This window comes from Crocodylus siamensis, chromosome 10 (genome assembly GCF_052110815.1).
Source record: "Crocodylus siamensis isolate JL-2025a chromosome 10, ASM5211081v1, whole genome shotgun sequence".
NCBI classification, from domain to species: domain Eukaryota; kingdom Metazoa; phylum Chordata; order Crocodylia; family Crocodylidae; genus Crocodylus; species Crocodylus siamensis.
The window spans coordinates 22,250,827-22,276,510 of record NC_143404.1 but is presented as its reverse complement, the minus strand read 5'-3'; the positions used below and the strand labels follow the sequence as shown (position 1 = coordinate 22,276,510).

Genomic DNA, 25,684 nt, shown 5'->3' with positions numbered 1-25,684 from the left:
GGGAGCTTGGCAGACACAAGTTACAAAAGAGAATACATTTTGAATCATCTTTATCTGATACCTCATGCAATGAAGGGTCAGATTTTCACCCGAGTGGACATTTTTGAAGCTGTTTGCAGCTGTGCATTTGTGTTTGGTAGTAGCTCTAAACTGTTTTCTGTGACCAGGCAAAAAATTATCACTTCTGTCTGCACCCTTATCCTCTATTTAATCACTTTTCAGGTATCTGAAACCAATCCTGCCTCAATGTCCTCTTCTCCAGACTAAATGTCACTAATTTGTCTTGCCTCCCAGATCCCTAAACTATTTTTGTTGCTTTGTGTTTGACTTTTTAAAGACTGTCCACATTCTTCTGGAAGTGTGGGGCACAAAACTGAATATGGTACTCCAGGCAAGGCCTCACCAGTGCTGAGCAGAGGGGAAGTGATTTGCAAGTGATGCTCCTGTTAATACAACCAAGTATTTTATTGGCCTTTTATTTTTTTTCCAACAAGAGCACACTGTTAGCATATATTCAAATTATGCTTCACTGTGACCCCCAGTACTGCAATTCAATTTTCTGCAGTACTGCAATTCAATTTTCTGCAGTACTGCAGCCCACTCACTCATTCCTCAGTCTGTATTTGTGCCTTCATCCCAAATGTAGGACTTTGCACTTGTCCTTTTTGAATCTTATATGATTAATTGCAGATGATTTCTCCAGCATAGTCAGGTCATTCTGGACCATTAATGAAGATCATCAACTAAACATTTAGAGTAGGATGATCTAACCAGTTATGTATACACCATCCAGTACTTTCATCTAGTCTGTATTTTCTTACTTTGTTAATAAGAATGTTGTGAGGGACAGCACCAAAAAACTTGCTAAAGTCAAGGTATATTGCTGTTCTCCCTCCAGCCACAGAGACTCTCAGCTTATCATATAAGGAAATCTGTTTAGTCAGGCATGACTTTTTCTTAGTAGTAAATTTATGCTCACTGCTCCTAGCCACCTTTTTCTCCTCTTGGCATTTTCACAGCAGATTCCTTGAGGACCTGTTCAATGATTTTTCTGGGTATAGAAGTCAAGCTTACTAGTCTGTAACTCCCTAGATCCTCCTTATTCACTTTCTTAAGGATGAGCACTGTATTTTCCATTCATGAGGGACCTCACCTGACCTCCAGGAGTTCTCAAAAAGGATAGCCAGTGACTTAAAAACTACCCCCAGATAGTTATTTCAGTATGTTAGGGTGTACCCTGCCCAGCCCTGCTGACAGAAAACTTCTAGCTTCTTTAAGTAGTCCCTAGCCTGTTCTGGCATTACTCTAGGCTGTTTGTATTCTTCCCTATCTTTGCTGACAACTGCATTCATCAACTGGCTGCTGCCCCTACTTGTGAAAAATGAAGCAAAAATGGCATTAAATGCTTTGGCCTTCTCAGAATCATCCATAACTAGATTGTCTTCCACATTATCCTACACTCCTTTTCCCCTCAGACTTGCCTTCCAGGAAATCCTACCCACCAGTTCCCTGAGTTTGTCAAAGTCTGCTTTTCTGAAGAACAGTGTCCTTGTTTTGCTGCTTTCCTTTGTTCCTTCCGTTAAGATATAGAACTCTGTCATTTCATGCTTATTGTCATTCAGGTTACCTTCTAGCTTTACATCCTCAACCAATTCTTCCCTGTTTGTGAGCAGTAAGTCAAGAACAACTTCTGCCCTTAGTTGGCTTCTCTACCATCTGTATCAAAAACTTATCCCCAGCACACTCCAAGAATTTGCTTGCCTGCTTGTGCATTGCTATTTTCCTTCCAACAGATACCCTGACAATTAAAGTCCCATATAAAAACCAAGTCCAGGACTTGAAATCTTCCATTACTTGTTTGAAAAAGGCCTTGTCCACCTATCATCCACCCACAGTGACATCCAACACTGCTCTTCCCAGACCTTTACCAGAGGCTATCCACAGATCTATCTTCCACTTCTGTACCCCCAGACATGTAAATTGCCTTTATAATACTTCTTCAGTTCTGACACAAATGGTACAATGGCTATTTTACACAGGCTCTTGTTTGTGAGATATGAAGATTATCAAAATGCTGATACCCTCCCACCCACAAATGTTTAGCGTGTTCTAATCTTAATTTTTCAAGTCTTCCATGATGGACATATGGGGGCATAGTGTTGTAAAACCTGTGCAATAAAGTTATCAACATTGTCCTTAATGTAAAACTGTGATCCATTTCCACCTTCCCATACAGCCATGACCTACCCACTCCTCAATAGCAATGAGATAAAAAAAATTAAAATAAGTGATGTATACTGCAATGCCAAAATATTAAAATTGATACAGTTTTGCACATATAAAGGTATATTACATGCATCAAATGAAACATGCTGAACAAAAAATGTAACAAAATTTACCTACCATATTGATAGCATTCACTGGACCAATGCTGTTTACATACATGTCAGTGTGAATTACTGTTGGCTTCACTGGAAGGAAAGCAAAAGCATCAGTAATACAAATAAAAGTCAACTTCTAACGTGCATAAGGTAATTGTGTCTGGAGTATCTCATGTGTATTCATGAGTGGGTGCATCTACACTTGCTATTAACGTGGAGCAATAAACTCCAGCACATATCACATCAGAGTTTATTGCTCCCAGGCACCACAATTACACATGCATATGGATGGCAGCATGTTGAGCAGAGTCAGAAGAGCCCTGGCTGCTAGAGAGCCTGGGGGGTCAGTCTGCCAGCCCGGAACTGCTCTGACTTAGCTCAACATGCTGCAGAGGGGCTGGCTGGGGCACAAGTGTTTCAGTGTGGGGCTAACTGGCAAGCAGCCCCCACACTGAAGCACTCTCATACCCCAGCCAGCCAAGTCAATGCATTGTTGTGTACTAAAGAACACCACCACAGGATAGTACTTCTATTTACAAGTACAAATCTAGGGTGGAGTTAACTAGTTTCCTGAACCCTAACAGGTGTGTAGACACTGAGACTTTATTGAGGAGCTAATTATGCAGCTCTACACTAAACATCTTGTGTAGATGCACCCAGTGTGTGGTGTATTAATTGGGGTGTGGACATATGTAATTAATAACTCCCAAAGCCAGTGGCCTCACTATAGTATAAGTCAGGTCAGCATGAGATTGTGCATGCATATTTGTAGGGAGTATCTGAAGGAGTGATTGCAACAACATAATTTATCTGTGAGCACTATTTGAGAAAATACATTTTTAAAATTCTTTTTATGAAGCATTGCATTGCTTATTCGTATTATAAGACCGAAGGCATGTAACTGGTATAGCTTGAAGTTATGGCTGAAGATAAACAGTAGGGGTGTGCAAAACGGGCCATATTTGATTCAGATTTGAATTTGGCTTGAATTGGAAACTATGATTCAATTCATTGATTTGGATCACTGTCCCTGGTTCAATTAAGCCAAATCTAAATCTGAAGATTTGATGCTGATTTAGAGAATCAGTGATGCATCTATAGACAAAGCTTTAAATGTTTTTTTCTATATACTTTGAGGTACCAGGCACAGCTCGTGAATGCTGCAATGGTAAGGCAGATGGAGCATCCCACAGGAGTGCAGGGGGGGCCCTGAAAGCTCAGTGGCAAACCTGGAAGCAGATCAGAAGTGCTTCTCATCCATTTCTGGGTCCACCAGGGAGCATGCTGTGGGGGTCCTATGCCTCCCCAGCTCAGCAGTCAGCCACAGGTACCCCCCCCAGACCCAGGAGGCACCAGTTGCTGAGCTGGGGGATGCAGGGGACCCCCCACATGCTCCCCAGTGGACCTGGAAGTGGACTGAAAGTCCTTCTGGTCCACTTCGGGGTCTGCTACTGAGCACACTGGGGAGCCTCTTGTCCTTCTGTTGGATGTTTCATTTGCCCCAGCAGCTCAGCATTCATGAGTCACCTTGAGATATGTAGAAAAAAACTTTTAAAGTCGTGTCCAGGTCCAAATTGTAGAATCTTTCTGAATCTCTCCGAATCAATTTGGATGGTTCCAATTCTATTTGGAGAACTTAAAGGGTTTCCTGACTCCATTCAGATTCCGAGTCAGCCACCGAATCGGGCTGAATCTCCACCATATCGAATCAGGAACTGATGCTTCACACAGCCCTAATAAACAACAACTTCTTGGGCACATCTACACAAGATGTTTACTGTGCAGTTGGCTAACTACCTGTGCAGTTAGCATCATACATCTACACATGCATCCTTATTAGGCTGGATTAGATTAATTAACTTTGCAGCAAAACGGTACTTGTAAATACAAGTACTATCCTACTGCGGAGCAAAGAACTCTGCAGCAGCACATGCTGCTCTACCTGACCTGGCAGCTAGCCCGACAATGAAGCACCTTCATGCCTCAGTCAGTCCCTCTGCAGTACATTGAGCCAGGGAGAGAAGCCCCAAGCTGGCAGGCTGACCCCCAGGTCCCCTGCCAGCCAAGGCTGCTCTGACCTTGCTCAATGTGCTGCACTCCCAGGCTCATGTACAGATGCAGTTCCCAGAAGTAATAAACTCCAGGGCACTAAAATCCAGAATTTATTCATGCACCTTTATTGCATTTGTAGATGTGCCCCTTGAGACCAAAATGGCAACAGTATTTGAAACTTGTAAAACAGGCATTAAAAACAATTATATTCCCTCAGGCTGACCACATTACTCCCAGGTACCCCTGCCTAAAACTGAACCAATCTTTCCAGATGCCTTTTTATGAATTATTCATTCTTTTTAATCCCTTAACTCTTGGATTGGAACAAGAAGCCAAATAGCATTTCTGTTCATGTGTACCATAGGAAAATCCTCTCTTAACTTTATGATCCATACATATATACTATCACTGAGTTTTAATTACATAGGCCCGCATGATAATTTTCATTGGAATTTAAAATTGTCCTAGTTGATTTTAAACCTCTCTATTGACTTGTTTGAACTAGCCAGCTACATGGACCTCTCTCCTCTCTGCTTCCCTTTGCTCTTGTTCATGGATTCTCTTTCCTCCTTTCTGTAATGTCATTATATTCTCTCCCACAGCTTTAGGATATGAAAAATAAGTTATATACTGCTCCACTTCTTCAGGTACTCCTTTGCTTTTCAAAGCTTATCTGAAACCAATATGAATAAGATCCCAGCTAATGCAAATGATTTTAGAGCCACTGACTTCCACGTCATGAGGATATGCTGTATATATAAGTTCTCCTATATTTATACTTACTTTCCTCTCCCTCTTGTTCTAGTACTTCTAACACTATAATTATATTATATATCCATATGAATAAATTAGACATGCTAACATTTCTAAAACTAAATACTCAAAAGTTAAGTGCTAATTTCTTATGTAGGCATTTAAATATGAAAGTCAGTCCATGTTGTTGTGTTCCTGCTGCTTTCACAAATAGAATTTGTAAATATTTCTCACTTCTACAAATGAGGACAGTTAAATGTATATATATGTCTTGCTTGGATCTAATGACCTACCTTATGTGCCCATGTTTTAAAACTTTAGCCACAAGCACAGATTCCTTGCTCAGATAGGACTCTGAACAAAATTAAGATTTACTGGCCGCATCTACCGGAGACTCTGACTGCGCAGTTGTTTATGCACAGTCATTTAGTATTTGCATACACAAGTACTAAATGACCACACAGTAGTCAGCATTACTGCACAGTAGCATCCCTGAACAGCTTCCTGGTGACATTGACTGAGCAGGAGCTTGTAACTACTGCTCGGTGGTACTGCATCATGTTTTGTGCAACACAATGCTACTGCACAGTAATAAGAAACTGCTGTGCAGTCAGAGTCTTGTGTAGACTTGGCCAGTGTGTTTTATTTTGTTTGCATCTGATCTGGGGGATTCAACTTCCAAAATAATAGCAAATAAAAATTATCTTTCTGCCCCACTTCCCCCCACATTCAGGCAAAAGTAGGTTAAAAAAATTCACACACCTCCTATATCAGGCCGCAGCTTGTTGTCATATCCCTCAAGCAAACCATTTAAAATAAGAGTGACGTCACTCTCATGGACTTTGGGAGTCAAAACCCAAGTTTTATTAGTTGTATAATCTTCATAATCATCATCACCCTTTTGAATAGAACTGTTAGGAAAAAAATATTGGAGAAAAGATCCATATGAAAAGTCTGTATGTTGCAGTTACATTCATACATTGCCCCTTTGGGGAAATGCACTGAATTAATAATCTTCCTTTAATAGTACTGCAATATTGTACAAACCCATTTGGGTATTATATCTAGAATGTAACATATTAGTTGAGGTTACCACGGACTGTAGAGAACTTCCTTTTCAGTAAAGCAAAGATTGTTTCCTACCTGTTCTATGGTGAATTGATGGTTCTGCCCTTTTAACATGGCTATATCTTCTGCTGCTGACTGAAGTAGGACTTATTATAACAAAACTAGTTGTCACTTAGCTTATGCAATATTCTACCAAAATATCTTGTTGTCCATTCATAATGCTGTTATGTCACTTCTCTTTGAGAAGATAACTTGATGGATTCTATTACTGACAGGACTAATAATTAAAATAGTTCAAATAAACAGTCATGGAGCTTCTGTAGATTTAAGCAAACTTGTGGTGGTTCTGCAACTGGAAACCTCATTACATATTTTTATTTATAATTTTCATTTTTACTTTTGCTAACCAGAAATAAAAATAGTCTGCCATTTTTTTTCTGTCTCCGAAGCTGGACTTACATGACATGAAACCTAGTCTACTGAGTACTGAAGAAAAGAAAATACAGCTATCGAGGCCTGAAAAAATAATAGCTTCTAGAGGGCATCCTGCAACTCAAAACTTCAGTAAGTTCTTCCCTTCCCCTGTCTTCCCCAGATATTCATTTTTTTGTGCGATATGTGGAACACTCCTTTGTAAATAAGGAGACATGGAGATCATAGAGCTAGCTACCCTGAACCTAGACCACATCTCTCCCATTCCCAGTTGAATCTGAAAAGATGCCTAATGCCTCCCAAGAACTGAAGAGATACCTAATGCCTCCTGTGCTTGAAACCACTGGGAGTTGAAAGCATTTGGGCTATCTCAGTAAGCAATGCAGCCTGGACTTTTGAGTATAAGATAAGACCAAGAGGTCATATAATCAATACAATACATCCCAGAGTGAGTGTTCCTGGGAACAGTGGTCTAGAGTCAACACTCTGCTTATTTTGCATGCTCATTAACACTGGGAAGCTTGAAGTAGAGACAGCACATGTTATATCTTTAAACAGTTATCTTCCACTATTAAATGCATTCCTCCACCAATGCTTGCACTCCTCCCCCCCACTCCCCCGTACTACTTAGACATCCTGAGCCTCCAGTCAATGCTATACAGGCACTTACATAACCCAGCCTTCCTCTTCGTCTCAGACACAGAGTTACAGATAATGAACCTTTAATTTTTTATTGGTGATTAATGGATCAGTTTTAATTGGCATTGTGCTGCATAACACTCTACTGTATACAGACAAACAGTACATAGATAATTAATCTGGTAAGGAATACTGATTTATTCAACTGCATGGAGTTTCAAAGATCTAATTGCATTTCAGAGGAATAGCTGTTTACTAGAGGTATACCTTCCTGTGTCAAGTAAGAATTCATAGATTTTTATTCCAAATGTAGGGCACTGGATTACATGTTCTAACTCTGTATGAAATATATAGAAACTAATTTATCGACTATCGTGTTCCCTAGTGTGTAATCCATTACAAATTCTTCTTCTAAGGTAGAATGATCTCTTTTCCTAAACTAAAGGGAAATTGAACATAAAATATATCCTTTCACTTGTTAAATGTATTTCTGAACATGAAAGAAGTGAACCAGTGTAAAATCTTGTGTTGTTGATTAGATTGATCCTTCATGACAAACAGAACGAAATCCTTAATGATCTAAAAGGCAAAGCTTGGTTCAGAGACAATGTTACAGGCTGGATCTGCAGGTTTCATGCTGGCTGGTTTGCACTGCTCTGGTAGTGCAAAATGACTGAAAATGCAGTAAAGTGGCATTTACAGATAGTCATCACCAGAGTACAGCACAGCAGTAGGAGAGAGAAATGATGAACCTGACTCATAATTTTAACAATGACTCCTCGCTAATTATGTTCTAATAGTCATTGTTTTAAAACTAAACATAAATCAGGATATTATACCACACAGATGCTTCTATTTAAATTTGTTGATTTTTCTTGCTTTTTTTTTTTGAAGATCTTTCATAGATATCTTCAAAATTAGATTTTTGGATGTATTAAATGGATATATGACAATGCAGAACATAATCTTATAAATCTGGCCTGTAATATAATAGTACATTTTAAAAGTATTCTCTTGACAACCAGTGATAAAGTTTATTATTGGAAATGCAATGTGCATTTTAGAGGAAATGGTCAACTTAAAATCATGCTCCTGATACATGGGTCTGGCTATGGTTTAATGCATGCTGGTTGGGTCTGGCCATGGTCTAATCAATACTGGTCACAAAACAAGAAAAAAGAATGGACCCAGGTCTGAAAACCAGTTATATAAAAAATACTTTTATAATCACAGCTGTTCATTGTTGTATCGCTTGCCATTTGAAAAATTGCAGAGCCAGCAGTTATGAGAGGTAAGGCCCCTTTCTGTTTAGATATCTACCATAGAAATTTTGGTCCAGAAAATACTGTTTTATAAGAATTAGCTCACATGATAGTATTGCAGGTGGTACTGTGTAAGACAGAAGGTGCCATTTCAAATATCAGACTAAGTAATAATGGCTACTCAGGAAAAAACAACCAGTCTTTGTACTTGTAAACTGACATAATACAATGTGGAATTAATATTTTTAAAACAGCTAAATAAAACCCCAAATCAGTTCATGGAACCCCATAAAACTATTTTTCAAGCAGAACCTGCCTTTAGGTTGAGTATATGCTCAGGCCACAAACTTGCTGCAGTTGTGGAATATTCATTTCAGAAAGCTAAAGTTTATACCAAAGAAGACTTCTAATGTCTCTAAACTGAGTTTTCTTTAATATGATACTTTCCTATTTATATAAGATAGAAGTTCATCTACCTCCACAGATAATTTATAAATAAAATGGACAATGTTCTAAACACATCGAGAACTTTTACAAATTTTGAATTAAAAAAAATATTGTCAATATTTAATAACTGACACAGCTTTTTACAATCTCCTTTTCCCCTTGTCACTTTTATATAGTCAAAATATGATAATTTCATATTTTTAAAGTTCAAATGTATGCTTAATGCTGATGATCTTTATGTTTAGATATGAAGTATATTCATGCTGTTTTAAAAGGTCAGGGATTAAAGAATAAGAAATTATTATCTATGTTTGAATAAATCAAATATATCTAATCCTATGAAGAAATGAAACAGGGGGAGAGAGAGCTGGTAACAAAAAGTAGAGTAGCCATAAGGTCTCCCAAAATATCACAAATAATTTTCCAACTAATTAGGTTAAAGCTTATTAGGCCAAGAGTTGCTTTTATTTTGTGCTTCTTGGTGAACCTACCACAATGTGATCAGATCCTCTATTATTTACAGTAAGACAAACTATATTGTTCATAATGATTATATGCTTCTTTTAAAAAATAGCTTGAGAACGGCTCACTGTAATACCAACAACATGTCTTGTCAATGAACTGGTCCTGAGAGATACTGTGGACTATAATATATGTTACCTTTTTGAATTTTCAGCAAACGTTCAGCACTTTACAGGATCAGACTTTATGTTAAAAGATAGAAATGTACCTTGTTTTCTACCACTCTGGAGACTTTTCCTTAAGTCCACAGACAATGTTGTTGAGTGGGAGCTCACTAGTACTGAGGGTTGTTGCCTGTCTAATGATGGTTTGCACGAGTCACAGAGCAATCTGTTTGCTCTCTACAGAGTGCCTATTAACCCTACATTAGCTGCCATGTCTGGGTATTTTGGCATTCCAAACCTAGCAAAGTGTAAACTCATTTTCCTCATTTCACTCATTTGGGAAATAGTCTAATATCTGGAAAGAAAGGGCACAAAATTCTACAAGAAATAAGAAGGAATCATATGGCAATGCATGTAATTTATAGTATACAAATCTGTCTATGCAAACTTATGTACACCAGTACCTGAGCAAGTAAAAGAATGGTCCCAATCTGATGTTCAGGGTATTAACTGTCCAAATGCCATTACTGCTCTTGAAGGTTGTGACTGAAGCCCCATTCATATCCTTAAGACTCTCTGAGGGCATGTTACCAAAAACATGCTGCCCTGTCTTCCAAGTGATCTTAGTGTATGAAACAAATCTGGTGAAGCTGTCCTCTGAAGATTGGTATTATACTTCTATCCTAATGAATGGCAGAGACTTCAGATTGAGTACTCAAATGGTAAACCAAATGAATGTATAGACTTACATTATTGTATATTTTACAGTATAATATTTTATATAACAAAGATAGGTGTATGAACCCATATTCTGTCTGTAGATGTATATACAGACCATAGGTTTACATATGTATAAAGGTTTGGTTTGAAGGCATATATATTCAAATAAATATATCTACTGGTTTGAGGCAGAAGTTCTGAGTTTGAAACCAAGCTCTATCAGTTACTCTTACCCTTTCTCTCTTTCCATTTCTTTCCTCATAAGAAAACATGGGAATACTACTAATATTATCATACGTCAGATTCTGGTCCCCTTCATTCTGTACAGAGCATTTGAAATCAATGGAAGTCCTTCAGCTTTAAGGTGCTGTAGAATGTGACTAAAGGGGTCGAGCTGAACCTCAGAATGTGGTCCCGAAAACTTTTATACTCCCCTCTGCCTTGTCAAGCTCATAAAGTTACTTATGTGCAAGCTTGCTTGATTCTTTTTGTAACTCAATGAGACTTATCTTGTGAGTCAAGTTTCTGATATGCATTTTTGCAAAGCACTTTGAAGCTGAAAATTTCTCTCAGTTAATAATTATTTATTAACTTAGATCAGAGAGTGTATGAATTTAGAGCACAAGAAGCCTCATGTGACAACACAACGCTAGGAGTTACATGTTTGTTTTATTTATTTAGATTTATTAAGAAGTGACTAAAGCTCAGAGCAGATGTAGATCAGTCCACAAATTTGGAGTCTATTCCCAGTTCTGTGTCTTTTTTTTTACTTCAACTCTTTTGTGTCTCTGCTTTTCTTATTGTTCAACGTGGATAGTAATCTAAGATTAATTTAAAATGGGTCCAATTTGGGTAGGGGCTTGGCACCCTGGGCTGAGCCAAGCAGAGTCCCAAGGAGCTGCCAGCTCTGTCACAGGCTGTGTCTAGCAGGGAAGCCAGGCACTTGCCCAAGACAGAGCCAGTCAGAGAAGGCAAAGTTATGCTAGGCACTAAAATCAGATGCAGCCCCAGCCCACCTGCTGTCTCAGGCAGGAGCCCCAGTGCTGTCTTGTAAGGGTGCCTGAATCCTGGGCAGGCAGCAAGCCATCCCACTGCTGCAGGAGCTGTATTGCAAATCTCTCCTGAGGCAGAGGCAGAGGCAGAGGCAGAGGCAGAGGCAGAGGCAGAGGCAGGGGCATGAGGGAGCTGCTAGTGGCAGCAACAGCAGCTGCTATTTTTTCTTCCTGGTGGCAATGCGTGGACCTGTGGGCTTGACTGAGGCTGGAGCAGCCAAAACACTGTTAAGATGCCATATAACATCTATGTCTGGGTTACGGCTTAACTAATGGGGCCTAAATTTGGTACCTGTTTTATGCAAGTATAAAATTTAGTGATAGATTACCCTGAGTCACAGTATTTAAGACAGATTAATCATGGGCACATGTCTACCCATCCTTAATGCACCTTAAATATGACAACTAATGTGACATTTTAGCCTTACATCACCTTAATGGTGCACACGTAAATATGCCCCTTGATTATATATTTTTATACTATTGGGTTTTAGTTCATTTTATGATACAGTGCTTATGACTGCTTCCACAATAGTACTAAATAATATCAAGAGAAATAGCTTCAGTAAAACATTCTATTAGGTATTTGCTCTTCCTTTGTAGTCATCAACTCAGAGAAAATTTGGTGTGTTTAAAGAAAGACTCAGTTCTAATATTTCTTGACTAGCTATCCCTAGCATGTGAAAAGCAAGATGCAACCTTTTTATATAAAATCATGATCAGCAGTAATGATTATGGCATCTACTTTGGACCAGACTGAAAACTTCTTACTTCCATTATTGAGTAATTTCTCACAAAAGAAGTCTCACAGAAGACTGGACAGTAATTCCTTACTAATATGAATTAGAGGTTCCTAAGCAGGGATTTCCCATTTTAATTGGAGAAAATGTGGATTTTCGCTTTTAGCAGGGAAACCCAGAGATTTCCTCCTTTTGCAAAGAGCGCTGCAGGCTGGCTGAGTTCCAGCCTGCATGTGCTGTTTGCAAAAGGGGCAGGAAAGCCCCAGCCCTGCCTGGAGGGGAAGGGAGAGGGGAAAAGGGTGGGACCTGATGCAATTGCTTGCTGGAGGCTGCCACAGGGGGAGGATCAGTCTATTTTGTTCCTGGAGGTAAGTGGGGCTTGGGGGTTGTGGGGCAGGGCTGGGAGGGAAGCAAGCTGAGGGCTGAGGGAATGAGGATGTGTTGGGGGAAGACATGAAGTGCCTGCCAGCTGGCAAGCACTCCTGGTGGGGCTTTCCCCAACACTTTCCCCTCCCTCAGCCCAGGGAGGGAGAAGGAACAGAGCACTCCCCGGGGTGTGGTGGCAGAGGGGTGAAAGGCCCTGCCAGTCCCCCACCTCAGCGCACTCTGTGCCCACTCCCAGGAACAGGGCTGGGGGCCGAGGGCAGCAGGGCCCCTCTGCTGGCCACACGTGTGCTGCCTGACTTGCGGGGAGCTCACATGCAGCAGCCACTGCCACCACCGCACCTCACACTGCTTGCCTGTGGCTGGTGGCAGGAAAGCCACATGGGATGCAGGGCATGGTGGTGTGGTGGCAGCCACTGCGTGCAAGCTCCCCCCCAGGCAAACAAGCATGTGTAGCCTGCAGAAAGGCACTGCTGCCCTCACCCCTGCTGTGGGCAAGCAGCACAAGGCATGTCAGCAGTACAGTGGTGCTGGCAGCCATCACTGTGTGAGTGGAGGTGCGGTATGGGGGCAGCTGCCAGCAGTGGTGCAGTGGCAGCCACCAGAGGCAGTGGCAGTGTGGTGGCAGCGAAGGCCACTGCATGCCAGCACCATTGCACCACCACTGCTGGCCCAGTGCCACTTGCTGAAAGCAGGGCCGGGGGGGGGGGGCAAGAGCAACGGTGCCCCTCTGAGAGCTGCATATGCTTGCCCGGCCGGGGAGGAGTGGAGGCTCACATATGGTGGCCTCCACCACACCCCATGTCTCATGCAGCTTTCCTGCCACTGGCCGTAGGATAGTGGCATGAGGTGCAGTGGTGGTGGTGCACTGGTGGTGGTGGCTGCCACATGTGAGCTCCTCCACCTCCCCAGCCAGGCAGCATGTGTGTGGCCTGCAGAGAGGCACTGCTGCCCTGGCCCCCTCGGCCTTGCTGCTGAGAGTGGGCACAGAATGAGCTGAGGCGGTGGGTGGGTACTGCCCCTTGCCCCTCTACCCCTGCACTCTGGGGTGCACTCTGTTTTCCCCCCACCCTCTCCCTGTCTGCCCACCTGCCTGCCCAGGCTGAAGGAAGGGAAAGTGTTGGGGAAAGCCCCACGAGGAGTGCCAGCCAGATGGAAGGCACTTCATGTCTCCCCCCAGTACATCCTCAGCCCCCAGCCAACTTCCCCCCCAGCAGTGGTGGTGTGGTGGTAGCCACCACATGTGAGCTTCCCCCTTCCCCACCTGGGCAGCACATGTGGCCCACAGAGGGACATCACTGGCCTCACTTCCCCCTCCCCTCCTGGGATGCACTCCTCCTCAATTTTCAATTTCCCCCCCAACTCCTTACTCCCCCCCCCCCCGGTCCCCTACACACACCTACCTGCTGGTGTGTGTGTGTGTGTGTATGTCTGTGTGTGTGTGTGTGTTTGTCTGTGTCTGTGCCTGCATGTGGGGGGCTGGGGAAGCTGTTGTGGGGGGAATAAGGGGCATGAGCAGGACTGGGGAGGCTGTGGGGGGGGAGGTGAGAAGCACTAGCATGGCCAGGGGAGTGGTCCATGGAGGGCTTTTAATTTTTATCATGGATTTTGGAAGTTTTATCAGAGAATTTGTGATTTTTTTTTTATCAGGGAAAACCAGGATCCCTGTTCGTAAGAAAGTACTTAACAGGCTGTTTGGTTTATGTTATAGAAGGTCACTCATTTGTTAGAAGCAGCACTAAAGCCACTCCCACACCTGAGGGGCCACATATGTAGATGGTATAAATTCATATTATTCAAGTGATTTCAGGTGAGATATGCTGACTTACCCCTTAGCTGTGGATCTGTCCCTAGATTTATTTATTTGCATTTTAATATCAACTGATTTTGACCATTTCAAGGTTTGCCATTAAAGAAACATCAAACAGGAGTCAGCTTTCCCTGGAGGAATCTGCCAGCTATATCCATTACTTTTTGCAAACAGAAACCTGAGTGGTCATGTAGTGCCTGAAGAGAAAACTTGTATCAGTACTGGATAGCCACTAACTAATTAGTTCAACTCCAGTAAAAAAACATTTTCTAGTTTGGTTGGCTGGAGTTTTTTGACAATCTAATTTTTTATACCAAGCAGGCCATAAAAGCCATAGAGCCTGAAGCAGTTATTTAATAGACAACTCACACACACAGTAAATCTTTCATTTAAAGCACTGTTTTCTTCCTCACATATAAGAATTTAAACAAAGCCTTCTGTCTTACTTAACAATGCTGTTTAATGAACAGTTGAGCTAAACTATTCTCTGGTATTCATAAAAAAATATTCCTATCTATCTGTCATACATTATTCATGATGATAATGGGGGCATCTGAGGGAAGTTCCCAGTGAGGATAGTGAGACATGCAAGTGGGTAGACAAAGGAACTGTTACAGGAGATTACAGTATATCTGGCAAGGTATCCATATTTGTGTAATTTTTAGTTGACTACTAAAGATATTTTAACTATATCAAAACTCATTTAACAGGAAAACATGTTTACAAAAAACTGTGGGCCACGTTATGACCATTGCTATAACCACTTAAAACTAAGGAGCTCACAGTCTTTAAGTCTCATAGTAGTGCTCTGTCTGCTAGACCATACTATCTACATTGCCATAATACTTATTATTTAGTATGACTACTTGTCATTACCATTAGAATTAGTATGGTATGCTATTATTACTAGTGTGATAAGCCCCAGCACTATAAATCATGTAACAAAAAGGTGGTCCCTGTCCCAAGGCGTGTACACAAGTTATACTTTGCATGGGTGAGCACCAGCCAAGTCTCACCCCACCACCAGGGCTGTCACAGAGAGGAGTGAAAAAACCTCTGTCTCCTCTCTGAGAAGCTGGTGGGTGGGGGAGTGAACCCACCGCTGCACTGCATGCCCCTTGCTGGGCAGGAGCCAGTGAGTGGGGGCTTTTATTTCCCCAAAGAGCTGGGAGTTGGGGTTAGACAAAGCAAGGGATAGGGCCTGTGTGATTCAGAGATTCAGTTGATTAAGCACCTCTTAGGCGATGTGATATTTTTACATTTCTTCCAGTATAAATACAATAATATAATTTAAAAAGAAATTAGACCTTTTCCAGCCCTACCTACCAGAGAGCAGTGAGGGGAACAACCCTGCACCACCACCCCCACTGCTCCAGGGCAGGCTGGAGGTATGTTGCCAGGGCAACATGGGCTTGCAGCAGCAATGAACTCTCCTGCTCAGCCCTGTTCTGCCCTGCTGCACCCACTGAGCTGTGGAGGCCCCAGGGGGAGGCCAGTAGGTCAGGGAGCCCAAGCTCACAGTGGAAGGCCTGCCTCTGCACCCGCCTCCACCCGACATGGAGATCAGTGGGGCACATTTCCCCCTTCTCCCCTGGGAGTGTGTGCAGCAGCAGGAGTCAGTCCCAGTCCCTGCCCAAGCCCATAGTGGGAAGCCCACACCTGGCCCCGCATAGTCTTGGCTTTCCCCATGCCACCTAAGGGGGAGAGGAGCTGGGCTCTGCAATTGGGCTGCAGCAGCTGCCACCTCCCATGGGCAGCACCCAGGGCTCAGGCACTGCTGCACGAGGCAAGGGTATGCGGACCTGGGTTCCTGGCCTTGTAGCCCTGGCCCTGTAGCCTCTAGCAAAGCTAGGGGGAAGGGGGCTATGGATGGGAATAGGAGCAACAGCAAGTCTAGGGGGAATTAGAGGCACCAGCAGGGCTTGGGGGCTGTTGTTTGGGAGTGAAGTGCCTGGACCAGCATCCTGGTGAACTAAGGGGGGAGAGGAACCTTTGATTTTCCATGATAAAAAATCCAAAATCAAATATCAGAATGTATAGGTACTTAGAATTTATTTTACTATGGTGATTGAGGTACTGGTAGGCTTCCAAATTGCTTTAAAATTGTAAATAGATCAATAAAATATTGTGTTCAATTGGTACATTTTATATATCTATATATATATATATACACACACACATATACACACACACACACAACCATTGCCTGCTTCATCAAGGGGGAGGAGCATGCACACTCAGATACCCTTCACAGTCAGGATTGTAGGCAGGTAAGTTTCTTCCCATCTACTTTCTTTATGGCTGCCTAGGCTTGGGGGTGCAGATTGAGACCCCCCCCCGCCACAGTGCAGGAGGGAGTGGGGCAGGGGCAGGGGTGAATCATTCACCCCTGCCCCTGCCCCACTCCTTCCTGCACTGTGGTTATTGTCCCATGACCCAGCCTGGCCGGGGCCCCTTCAATGTAAATAGGGCCCTGGCTGGGTCATGGAACAATCAAAGCCCAGCAGTTTGTCCAGAGGCATGGTGCGAAGGAGCCAAGGAGGGGGCACATGGACCCCCAATCTGTGTACAGGGCAAAAGTGGGCTGCAGTTGAAGGCTGAGATCTGCTTCCTGCCTCCATACTCCGCTACCGCTGCTTTGAAAGTTGTGCAGCATGGCACCATGTGGGTTTGGCCCCTGGGTGGGCTGGGCAGTGAAGCGGGTTAGTCGCAGTTCCACTGACCACCACCCCAAGTGCAGTACATCCTTCCCCCCCGCTCACTGGTAACAGCCTGGCACTGCCCTGGCCCCAGCCCACAGCAGCAACCTGCCCTACCCGTGCTGCACAGATCTGGGGACATGAACCCCCCATGTGTCCTGGGATGCGTGCAGCAGTGGGAGCCATCACCTCTCCCCATGGCCCCCAGACAAGCCGCAGCTTCATCCCACCCCCTCCCTGCCCATGCAGGGCCTGGTGGGGCAGGCACAGGGGTCCTGGGGCCTCCATCCCCTACTAGCCTAGTGGCATAGATGAGGCTGACCCTGGCCCAGGCCCCCCTGGGTGATGTAGGGCCAGGATCCAGGGCTGGGGCAGGGAGGCAGTCATGGCTGGTGAGAGTCTGGGGGTACAGTAGATTTGTTGGTGCAGGGGGCGCCAGCACTGGTGCCACAAGAACACAATGGGATCTGGCCCCAAGCCTGGCTCGGCTCCCTCCCTCCTGACCCCTGCCCAGCCCCAACCCCAGTCTCCCTCCCCCCTGGCCCTTTCCACTCCCCCTGCCCCTTCTCCGAAAGACTTTCCCACCAGGGGGAGGGTGTGTGTGTCCATGTGCATGCGCACTCACGCCCCGCAACATTTTTTCTCCCTCTGCCTACGAGAGACATTTCACTTTAATTGTGGATTGAGGAGTGGGGGGTCATTATCAGAGAATTTGTGATTTATTTATTTTTTATCAGAGAAAACCATGATCTCTGATCCTCACTATTTGGTAAAGATAATACTTTGCAACTGGGGCAGATTAACTTGACACAGCTAATAGTTACTATTCCATTAATTTCTAAGTAGTAACTTAGAAACTATTCCAGTTAGTCACATTAAGAGATTAATCTTTTCCAGCACCATTAAGCTAATTCCCACAGTAACTCATACAATCATGTCAAGCATACTGTGAGTTTCTGCAAGGGAGGCGAATGAACTTCTCAGCCAGAAATCTTGTAAATCTAACATTAAAATACTAGAAAGAAAACAACAATGTTTCTTTCTTCAGTGCTACAAAGATTAAAGCATCACATTTAGGGATATTCATAGCAAACATCCTAACACTGAAAGAGATAGGAAAGTTGTAGATACCTGCTAAAGCAGGATTTTTCTCTAAAGTATACTTTCTAGGCAAATTGCTAGTGACAAAATATCATACCTTTCATTATTCTATTAATTTGAAAATTCAACAAAAATATCAATGCACTTTGCAAAATCATGGCAAAATCATCAGATTAAAAACCTAAATGGCTAATAGAATAGGAGCTCTGTTGAAAAGGACAAAATAAGATATTTAAAACCTTACAGTGGAACACTGATGATCAATTGCCAGAAGTGACTCACTTATAGTTCTGTTGAAAAAACTATGAAAAAAATTGTCAAAAGATGGTATTAAGGAACAAAGAAGCGGATGGGGGAACTTCTGTCAGGTTTGGCTCTAAGCTATATGTTATGTTCATCTCCATGATATCTGAGTTCTTGTTGGTCCTGCATTTCCTTGATACTGCACTGACCTATTCCCCATTAAGAAGTAATCCTTTTAAGAAAACTACATTCTAGACAAAGAGATTTACACTAATTATACATACAAATGTTAAGATTGTTCAATACGGATTTATTTGGCTAATATTAGAATTTATCTCCTTGTAGTAAAGAAAATAGTGTCATTTATTCAAATAAGTGAACATGTGTCCTTGAAAATATACAGATGTTATATTAAAGTAGTATTCCCATATGAAGCTTTTAAATATTTGGTTAGTTCTTTAAAACATTTTAAGAAAGAGAGAAGAAATTGCCTAAAAAATCATTAGAGTCCTTTTATTTCCCTTCTGTTTTTTGAGGCACATACGTTTAAACTTTTTTTCACAAGACTGAGAACTAGAAATGTACTAGTAAAATGTAATAAATAAATAAATAAACATGAGATTCCCAGGCAGCCCCATGACTCGAGGAGGTCAGGCTTGAAAGAAATACGGAAAGACTCACAATTAAACCACAACAACAGAAACGCAGAATAAATTTGACCTAAGCCCACAAAGCATAAATGGTCTACCTAAAATGACAAAGAAGTAAGGGGCCACATGTGTGTTTACAATTGAAGAATCTTATCCCCCCCAAAAGTTTTTTTGTATGTCTTTTCATCTCAGACCAACACAGCTACCAAGTACACCCCTGAAACATGGAAGATGCCAAATTTTAGCTGATTTTGTATTTTAAACTACATTGCAGAACAACAAGGACATTTTTTTTACCTCCCTGCCTGCCATCTGACACCTCCAGGGAAGGAATTTTACCTGATCAAGACATCAAAGAGCTACTTAACACACTCTTGTGGACCCAGAGGGACAGCCCCCTCTGTACAAAAATGAAATTTATTTCCTACCTATGAGGACTTTTTACCACCTTATACCATTTATACTTTTCCCAGAGCTCAACGAAGGGACTTTGATTCCAAAAGCTTGCAGAAAAGGACAATTTTTTTGCCATATTCCAGTTTGTCTAATAAAAAGCATCATTTTGGAACCAAGAGTTCTAGTTTTCTGTATGTCATATCCCCAAAAAGGCACTTATAAGCCTCTTCAGAGAAAGGCCCTGCATTTCAGGGATCTGAGATATGGTTTCAGCATCTCTAAAGTTATTACATATTGAAACTTGAAATCCAAAAGCTTCCATTTTTTTTTCTGCTAGATATGGAAATATCTGTCAATCCACAAACTAAATACAATGCTCTGGATGCTACATGCCTTCTTCCAGTCATTCAGTATTTCAAATCCACTCTCCTGGCATTAGTCAGCTATCGCATGCATAACACTCCTATCCTTAAATCTTTTCACTGACTCTTCCTAAAATATTGCATGGCATTTGAGATTTTACTAGTCACTATAACACCATTAATCACAGAGAGCTGGTTTATCCTACAGTTATGTCGGATCCACCCCCAAGACATTCACCCACATACGCATCTCCTCTTTATCACATCATAAATTTAAGCCCTTCCACAGCTGTGATTTAACTAGCTATGCTCCACATCTGCAGATTCAGCTGAGGTTGACTACTGCATGATTTTGTCTATGTAACAGTGCAAAATACATGGTTCAAGGAGGTTAAAACACTGATTAGCTTGTACCTTGTATCATTTCTTCTTCATTATAATTCCTTTTTCAATATAGGTGAAGAGTGCTGGGTTAGTGCATATTGCACTTTATTGTATGCTGTGATTTATACTGTGAATTCATTGATTTGAAAAAGGGAAATGAAAGGCTGGATGGCACCAATGACTGCCATAGGATATGATTCCTCAACTCTAGTCCAGAACAGTAATGAGTGATACCATGACCATATGGCAAATATTTGTGACTGAGAGTGAAATGGGACAATAGTTTCAGATTTGTTCCAGAACTGAGACCCTAGGGTACCTGTAGATGTACCAGGAGGCTGCTCCAGTGTGCTGTAATTACAGTGCCTCAGAGCAGACTTGATTAATTGAGTCTGCTGGAGCGTGCTAATTAGCATGCTCTAGCCAGCCTCCATGTCTTGTGTATCAGTGTTCCCATGCTTCAAAATGGCAGCAGGTGTGCTTTAACTAAAGCTCATTCAACACTGCCAGAGCTTTCATTAGAGCAGCTCTCAGAGCCACTTTAGCTAATGTCCCATCCCTTCTACCCCTGGAGCACATGTAAAAATGCCCCTAATTACCAGGAACAGACTTAATTGTTGGCAATCTCATTAGAGGCCTAATATTAATAGAAGCTTAGACTGAAATGCAGCATCCCAAACCAAACAAAGAAAAGCATGAACAATGCGTGCCCCCGGCGGCTGGGGGGACATGGTGGTGGTGGGAGCACGGCAGCAGTGGTGGGAGCATGGTGGCAGTATGCAGGGAGTTCCTGCAGATGCTGCCAGTGGCAAACACTGACCAACTGCCGGTGACCACTCAGAGACACCGTCATCAGTGGCCAGCAGGGATCACAGACCACCCACAGACACCACCAGCAGGGTTGACAGGGGGTGGTGGCAAGTGGCGACCACCCGCAAGCACCCTTGACAGTGTTGGTGGTGCCTTTTTGTAGGGGGTGCACCACCACGCTCACGGGGTGCATGTGCATTCATGTGCACCCCCTATGCATCACCCCTGAAGAAAAGTAGAAGCACAACCACTGAAAGATTTCATGCTGATAAATAAAGGATCTCACTCTCCAAAGCAGGTAGGATGAGCAAATTCGTAACCAATATTAAATTACATTATAGTACCAGACTGCCTGGTACAAGTGTTTCAGGGTAATAAGTGCAAGTGGGAAGGTAAAGTGTGCATAATGACTAAGGAAGAAAGTATCTATGAAGAAAGGTAATGACAATTCAAATACATATTCAGCACTTATTTTGGCAACCATGACAGAGTATAACATGTTAGTCCTGTACTTACTACATAAAGTCTGATAGTCTTAAAAGTCAACAAATGAGTCAAAGAAACACTTACTATTTCAAGTGGTTATTTAATGTATCATACGTACAGCAACCAAAGCTCGAAATGTGATAAAAATATTTTTAATATTTTATATCATGGAAATTATATAAGATACCCAATTAAGTAAAATTCTTCCTATTGTGCCTACTAGTATGTCACTGAAATGGCAAGAACACAAGAGCAGCCAGCTTCCTCTCACCCCCCCTTCAATATTTCTGTGTATTTAATTTCAACACTGGGTAGGTAAAAGGAAGTACAGATGTAGGTGGAGATGAACAAAAGGAAAAATAAGTTGCATATAACCGTTTAACAACAAGGTTCTGTTCTGGTTTTGTTCTCATTTTATCTACAGTAGCACATTTATCCTTAATCCCAAAACATTAACATTGACAAAAATATGATCCTTAAAAGTGTATTTGTAATTTGGGGGTTAGCTTTTTCAGAATGGGTTATGGGTTTTGTGTGCCTCCGGTTCTACATAACAAAAATGAGGCACCTCCGACTTAATTGTCACAGCTCTCATTGCTGACTTCCTGTTGTTTTCAGCTGAAGCTGAGTGATCAAGAACTTTGGAAATCACTCTTGAGCTGAAAACTCAGAAACTGAGGTACCTCAAATTGGCAGTCACTTTTGGAAAAATATACTGTGTTTGCCTAGTGCACACATTCTCCCCACTTAGATTTTAATGTTTCTAATTGCCAGCTGGTATTATATGTAATTTCCTTTTTCCAAATGAACTACATTTATTTTAGAAAAACTTGTCCTAACATCTCAATAAGAAATAATAATAAAAGGAAAAAGCCCAATTCTATTCTCACTAAGTAGGATCATGACTTAAATGAATGCCTTGTAGATATCTATTTAAAAATTAGCAGCTCAAAGAACAGCTCTGTTCCTCAATAAAACCTAAAGAATGAAAAAAATATGGGTTTTGTAGTGAAGGATTCACATCTACATTTTTCAGGAGCTCTCTTAGGACTTCTAGTATATCATCAGTATGGCTAATTCTGGCCAATGACACAAAAAAAGAGGGGTCACTTTTAGAATCCATCATATATGATGTAGTCAGCACCAGTACCATAATGTAGCAATTCTTTAAACTCATAAGATGCTTGATCCTCAGGTCTAGGTGATGGCACAACCTTGAATAACTGCTGCTTAAAGACATAATCTAAACATGTTTAAACCCCATTTTTGGCTATAAATGTACTGTTTTAAGGACAAGTCAAACTACAATATTTGGCCATACGAAAAATGTAAATACTGTCTCTGTATGAATTTCTTATATTTTATCTTCCCTTACCTCATCAGTTGGCAATTCAGACAATGAAAAAAAAGGGCATTGGGCTGGAAGTTGGATGCTTGGGTGCCTATCTTAGGTCTTGCACTTCCTGAGTTAAGCCACTTAACAAACAAGAGAATAATAATGTCCAGCTATGTAGAATGTTTTGTTACCAGTAGATGATGACCTCCACTATGATACATATTATTAGGATGAAGATATAAATGATTGGAAGGAAAGTTATGAAGGCAAATGTTACTGTGTCCTGCTGATTTTCCAATAGATCTGTTATCCAAGTTGTCTTTATGCCTTAATAAAAACTATCCAAACAAAAACAAACACAAAGGGCTGATTTATATTGGTGTGGAGATTTTCGGCATATTGCATGTAAAGCAACATTAAATAAGGCTTGTAATTTTGAAATGATTGTTTCTCAGTTACTTGTTCTCAGCTGAAAGTCGCATGCAATCCAAACTAGAATGATAATAAATGGAAATCTAGGGCATCAGTTGTTACATTTTGAATTACCCTACACAAACAGCACGAGAAAGTAAGGAAGAATAAGCCCTCTTCTTTCTTCTGCGTGGTTACATTAGGTATTTTGATTGTGGCTTTGGTGAAAGTAAAGAGAAGGAACTGCATATCTACTACTTGCTCTCCTATCAACTGATGAGTTGACAGATCCAACTCGCACACAATACAAGGAAGGCAAGAAGAAGAAAGCACCTTGCAAATGGGTGCACTAACTAATTTCAAATCACAGGAGTAATTCCTTGCAAGTAAGAATCACAAGCATCTTGCCCTGGAGTTCATTTTAGGGCTTTGCAGTGCTCTGACACCCCATATTAATGGGTAAGCTGAATGGTTTAAACAAACCCCAAAATAACAGGCATCCTGTGGTGTGATTCAAAAGCAATGAAAAGCAGGCTTTGTCTGTATATTGTATTCTCATTTCTCATTCCTTTCAGCTGAGGGGAGGATTATTATTATTGAAATGCTTCTCAGAAGTGTGTCTTGAGGAGGAATTTGAAAGGAGAGCGAATGGTCGTTTGGTACACAACTTACTAATTAATTCATCATGATGCTAACGCAGTCACAAAGTTCATGAAAACAGAAAGGACTGAGCTATTTGAATTCTTTTTTACAATGCATTAGATTTTGCTTTATTTTTAATGCACAGAATATAGTAAATCTTGTGTATGCCTAGCTAAACCTAGTGATATAAATCAAGACACTGTTTGCACTTATCCTAAAAAAACAAACAGAATGTGCAGGGGTGGATTTCGAGGTTAGTTCTTATCACAGTGCAGATGTATGATACTTTAAGAAAACACAGTGTATGTTAAATGCTTTGTGTTATCTGAGTGGGAATATCTGTGTTATAAATATGGCCATGTGTAGACATGTTTTATTTGTTTACACTAATAGAATATATCTGCTATCATGTCTTTATGATGTAAATAGCTTGCTGTGTGAATGGCAAAATAACACTAGTCAGTCAGTCAGTCAGTCAGTCACTGATGTCACCACAAGTAAACACACTGGAGAGCAGGAAGTAAATTCAGGCAGATTTGGACAGGTTGAGAATGCAGGCAGAACAGAATAAGATGCAGTTTAACAAAGATAAGTGCAAAGCACTGCACCTAGGAAGAAAGAATCACCAACACACCTATAGATTGGGAGGTGCCTTTCTAAGCGGCACAACAACAGAAAAGGATCTCATAGTCATAGTCAGCTCCAACATGAACCAGTCATCTATGTGATGAAGTGATAAGCCAACTGCACTTTTTCATGCATTAGAAGGTACATCACAAACAGGTCTAAGGAGGTGATACTTCCCCTCTTTGTGGCACTGGTACGGTTGCAGCTGGAGTACTGTGTCCAGTTCTGGGTATGACACTTCAGGAGAGATGTGGATAACCTTGAGATGATCCAGAGGGGGGCTACTCGTATAGTTAAGGGCCTGGAGGTAAGATCCTACAAGGAGAGATTGAGGAACCTGAGTCTCTTCAGTTTCTACGAAGAAGGCAGAGAGGGGATCTTGTGGCCATCTACAAATTCATTGAGGGGCAAGGGGCAGCAAGCAATAGGGGATACTCTGTTTACCAGGGCGCCCCTTGGGGTTACTAGGAAAAATGGCTATAAACTGACAGAGAGCAGATTAGGATTGGACATTAGGAAAAAAATCTTTACAGTGAGGGTTGCCAAAATCTGGAATGGGCTTCCAAGGAAGGTGGTGCTCTCCCCTACCTTGGAGGTCTTCAAGAGGAGACTAGACAAGCACTTAGCTGGTGTCACCTGACCCCAGTGCTCTTTCCTGCCCTGGGCAGGGGGTCAGACTCGATGATCTACTGGGTGCCTTCTGACCCTAAAAATCTATGACATCTATGACAGAATAGGCAGTATGCCTTTCACAGAATCTGGATAAGGTCCATCAGCACCCTCCATCTTCATATAAATGTAGATATGGTCACTGAGGACGCATTCACCTCACTTTTATTTCCATAATGTTGCATTTGATGGTGCATGGAGTTTCCCTTCTTGCACTTGCTCTGCCTGCATAAACATCACACAGCAGTTGAAGAACTGCTACTGAGGTGCTCTCTGTTGACAACAATTTGCCAAAAACTGTGTAGGGGCTAACAGTAGGCAAAGCCTTGTCTTCATGCTTATATATCAGTTTGCTAAGAATGTGATGAATTGCTCACAAGAAGTGCATGCTGTGCTGGTTTCTGCCAACCAGATCAATGGGAAAGTCCTGAGAGGCTCATTCTACCTCCACTTTTCCCCTTCGGGTAGTATAAATCTTTTCCTATGGTCTATAGCTAAATAC

At 41.9% G+C, this 25,684-nt stretch overlaps 1 protein-coding gene across 2 annotated transcripts in view; it reads right to left on the bottom strand.

Moving 5' to 3' along the window:
- Positions 1 to 25,684, bottom strand: part of GABRG2 (gamma-aminobutyric acid type A receptor subunit gamma2) — a 130,352-nt gene that overhangs the window by 84,013 nt on the left and 20,655 nt on the right. For both annotated transcript variants that reach the window (XM_090065021.1, XM_090065022.1), the window contains exons 2-3: positions 5,949 to 6,097; positions 2,404 to 2,471 (exon numbers count right to left, since the gene is read on the bottom strand). In XM_090065021.1, coding sequence (XP_089921147.1) covers positions 2,404 to 2,471; positions 5,949 to 6,097 — 217 coding nt within the window. The remainder of the gene's footprint in view (positions 1 to 2,403; positions 2,472 to 5,948; positions 6,098 to 25,684) is intronic.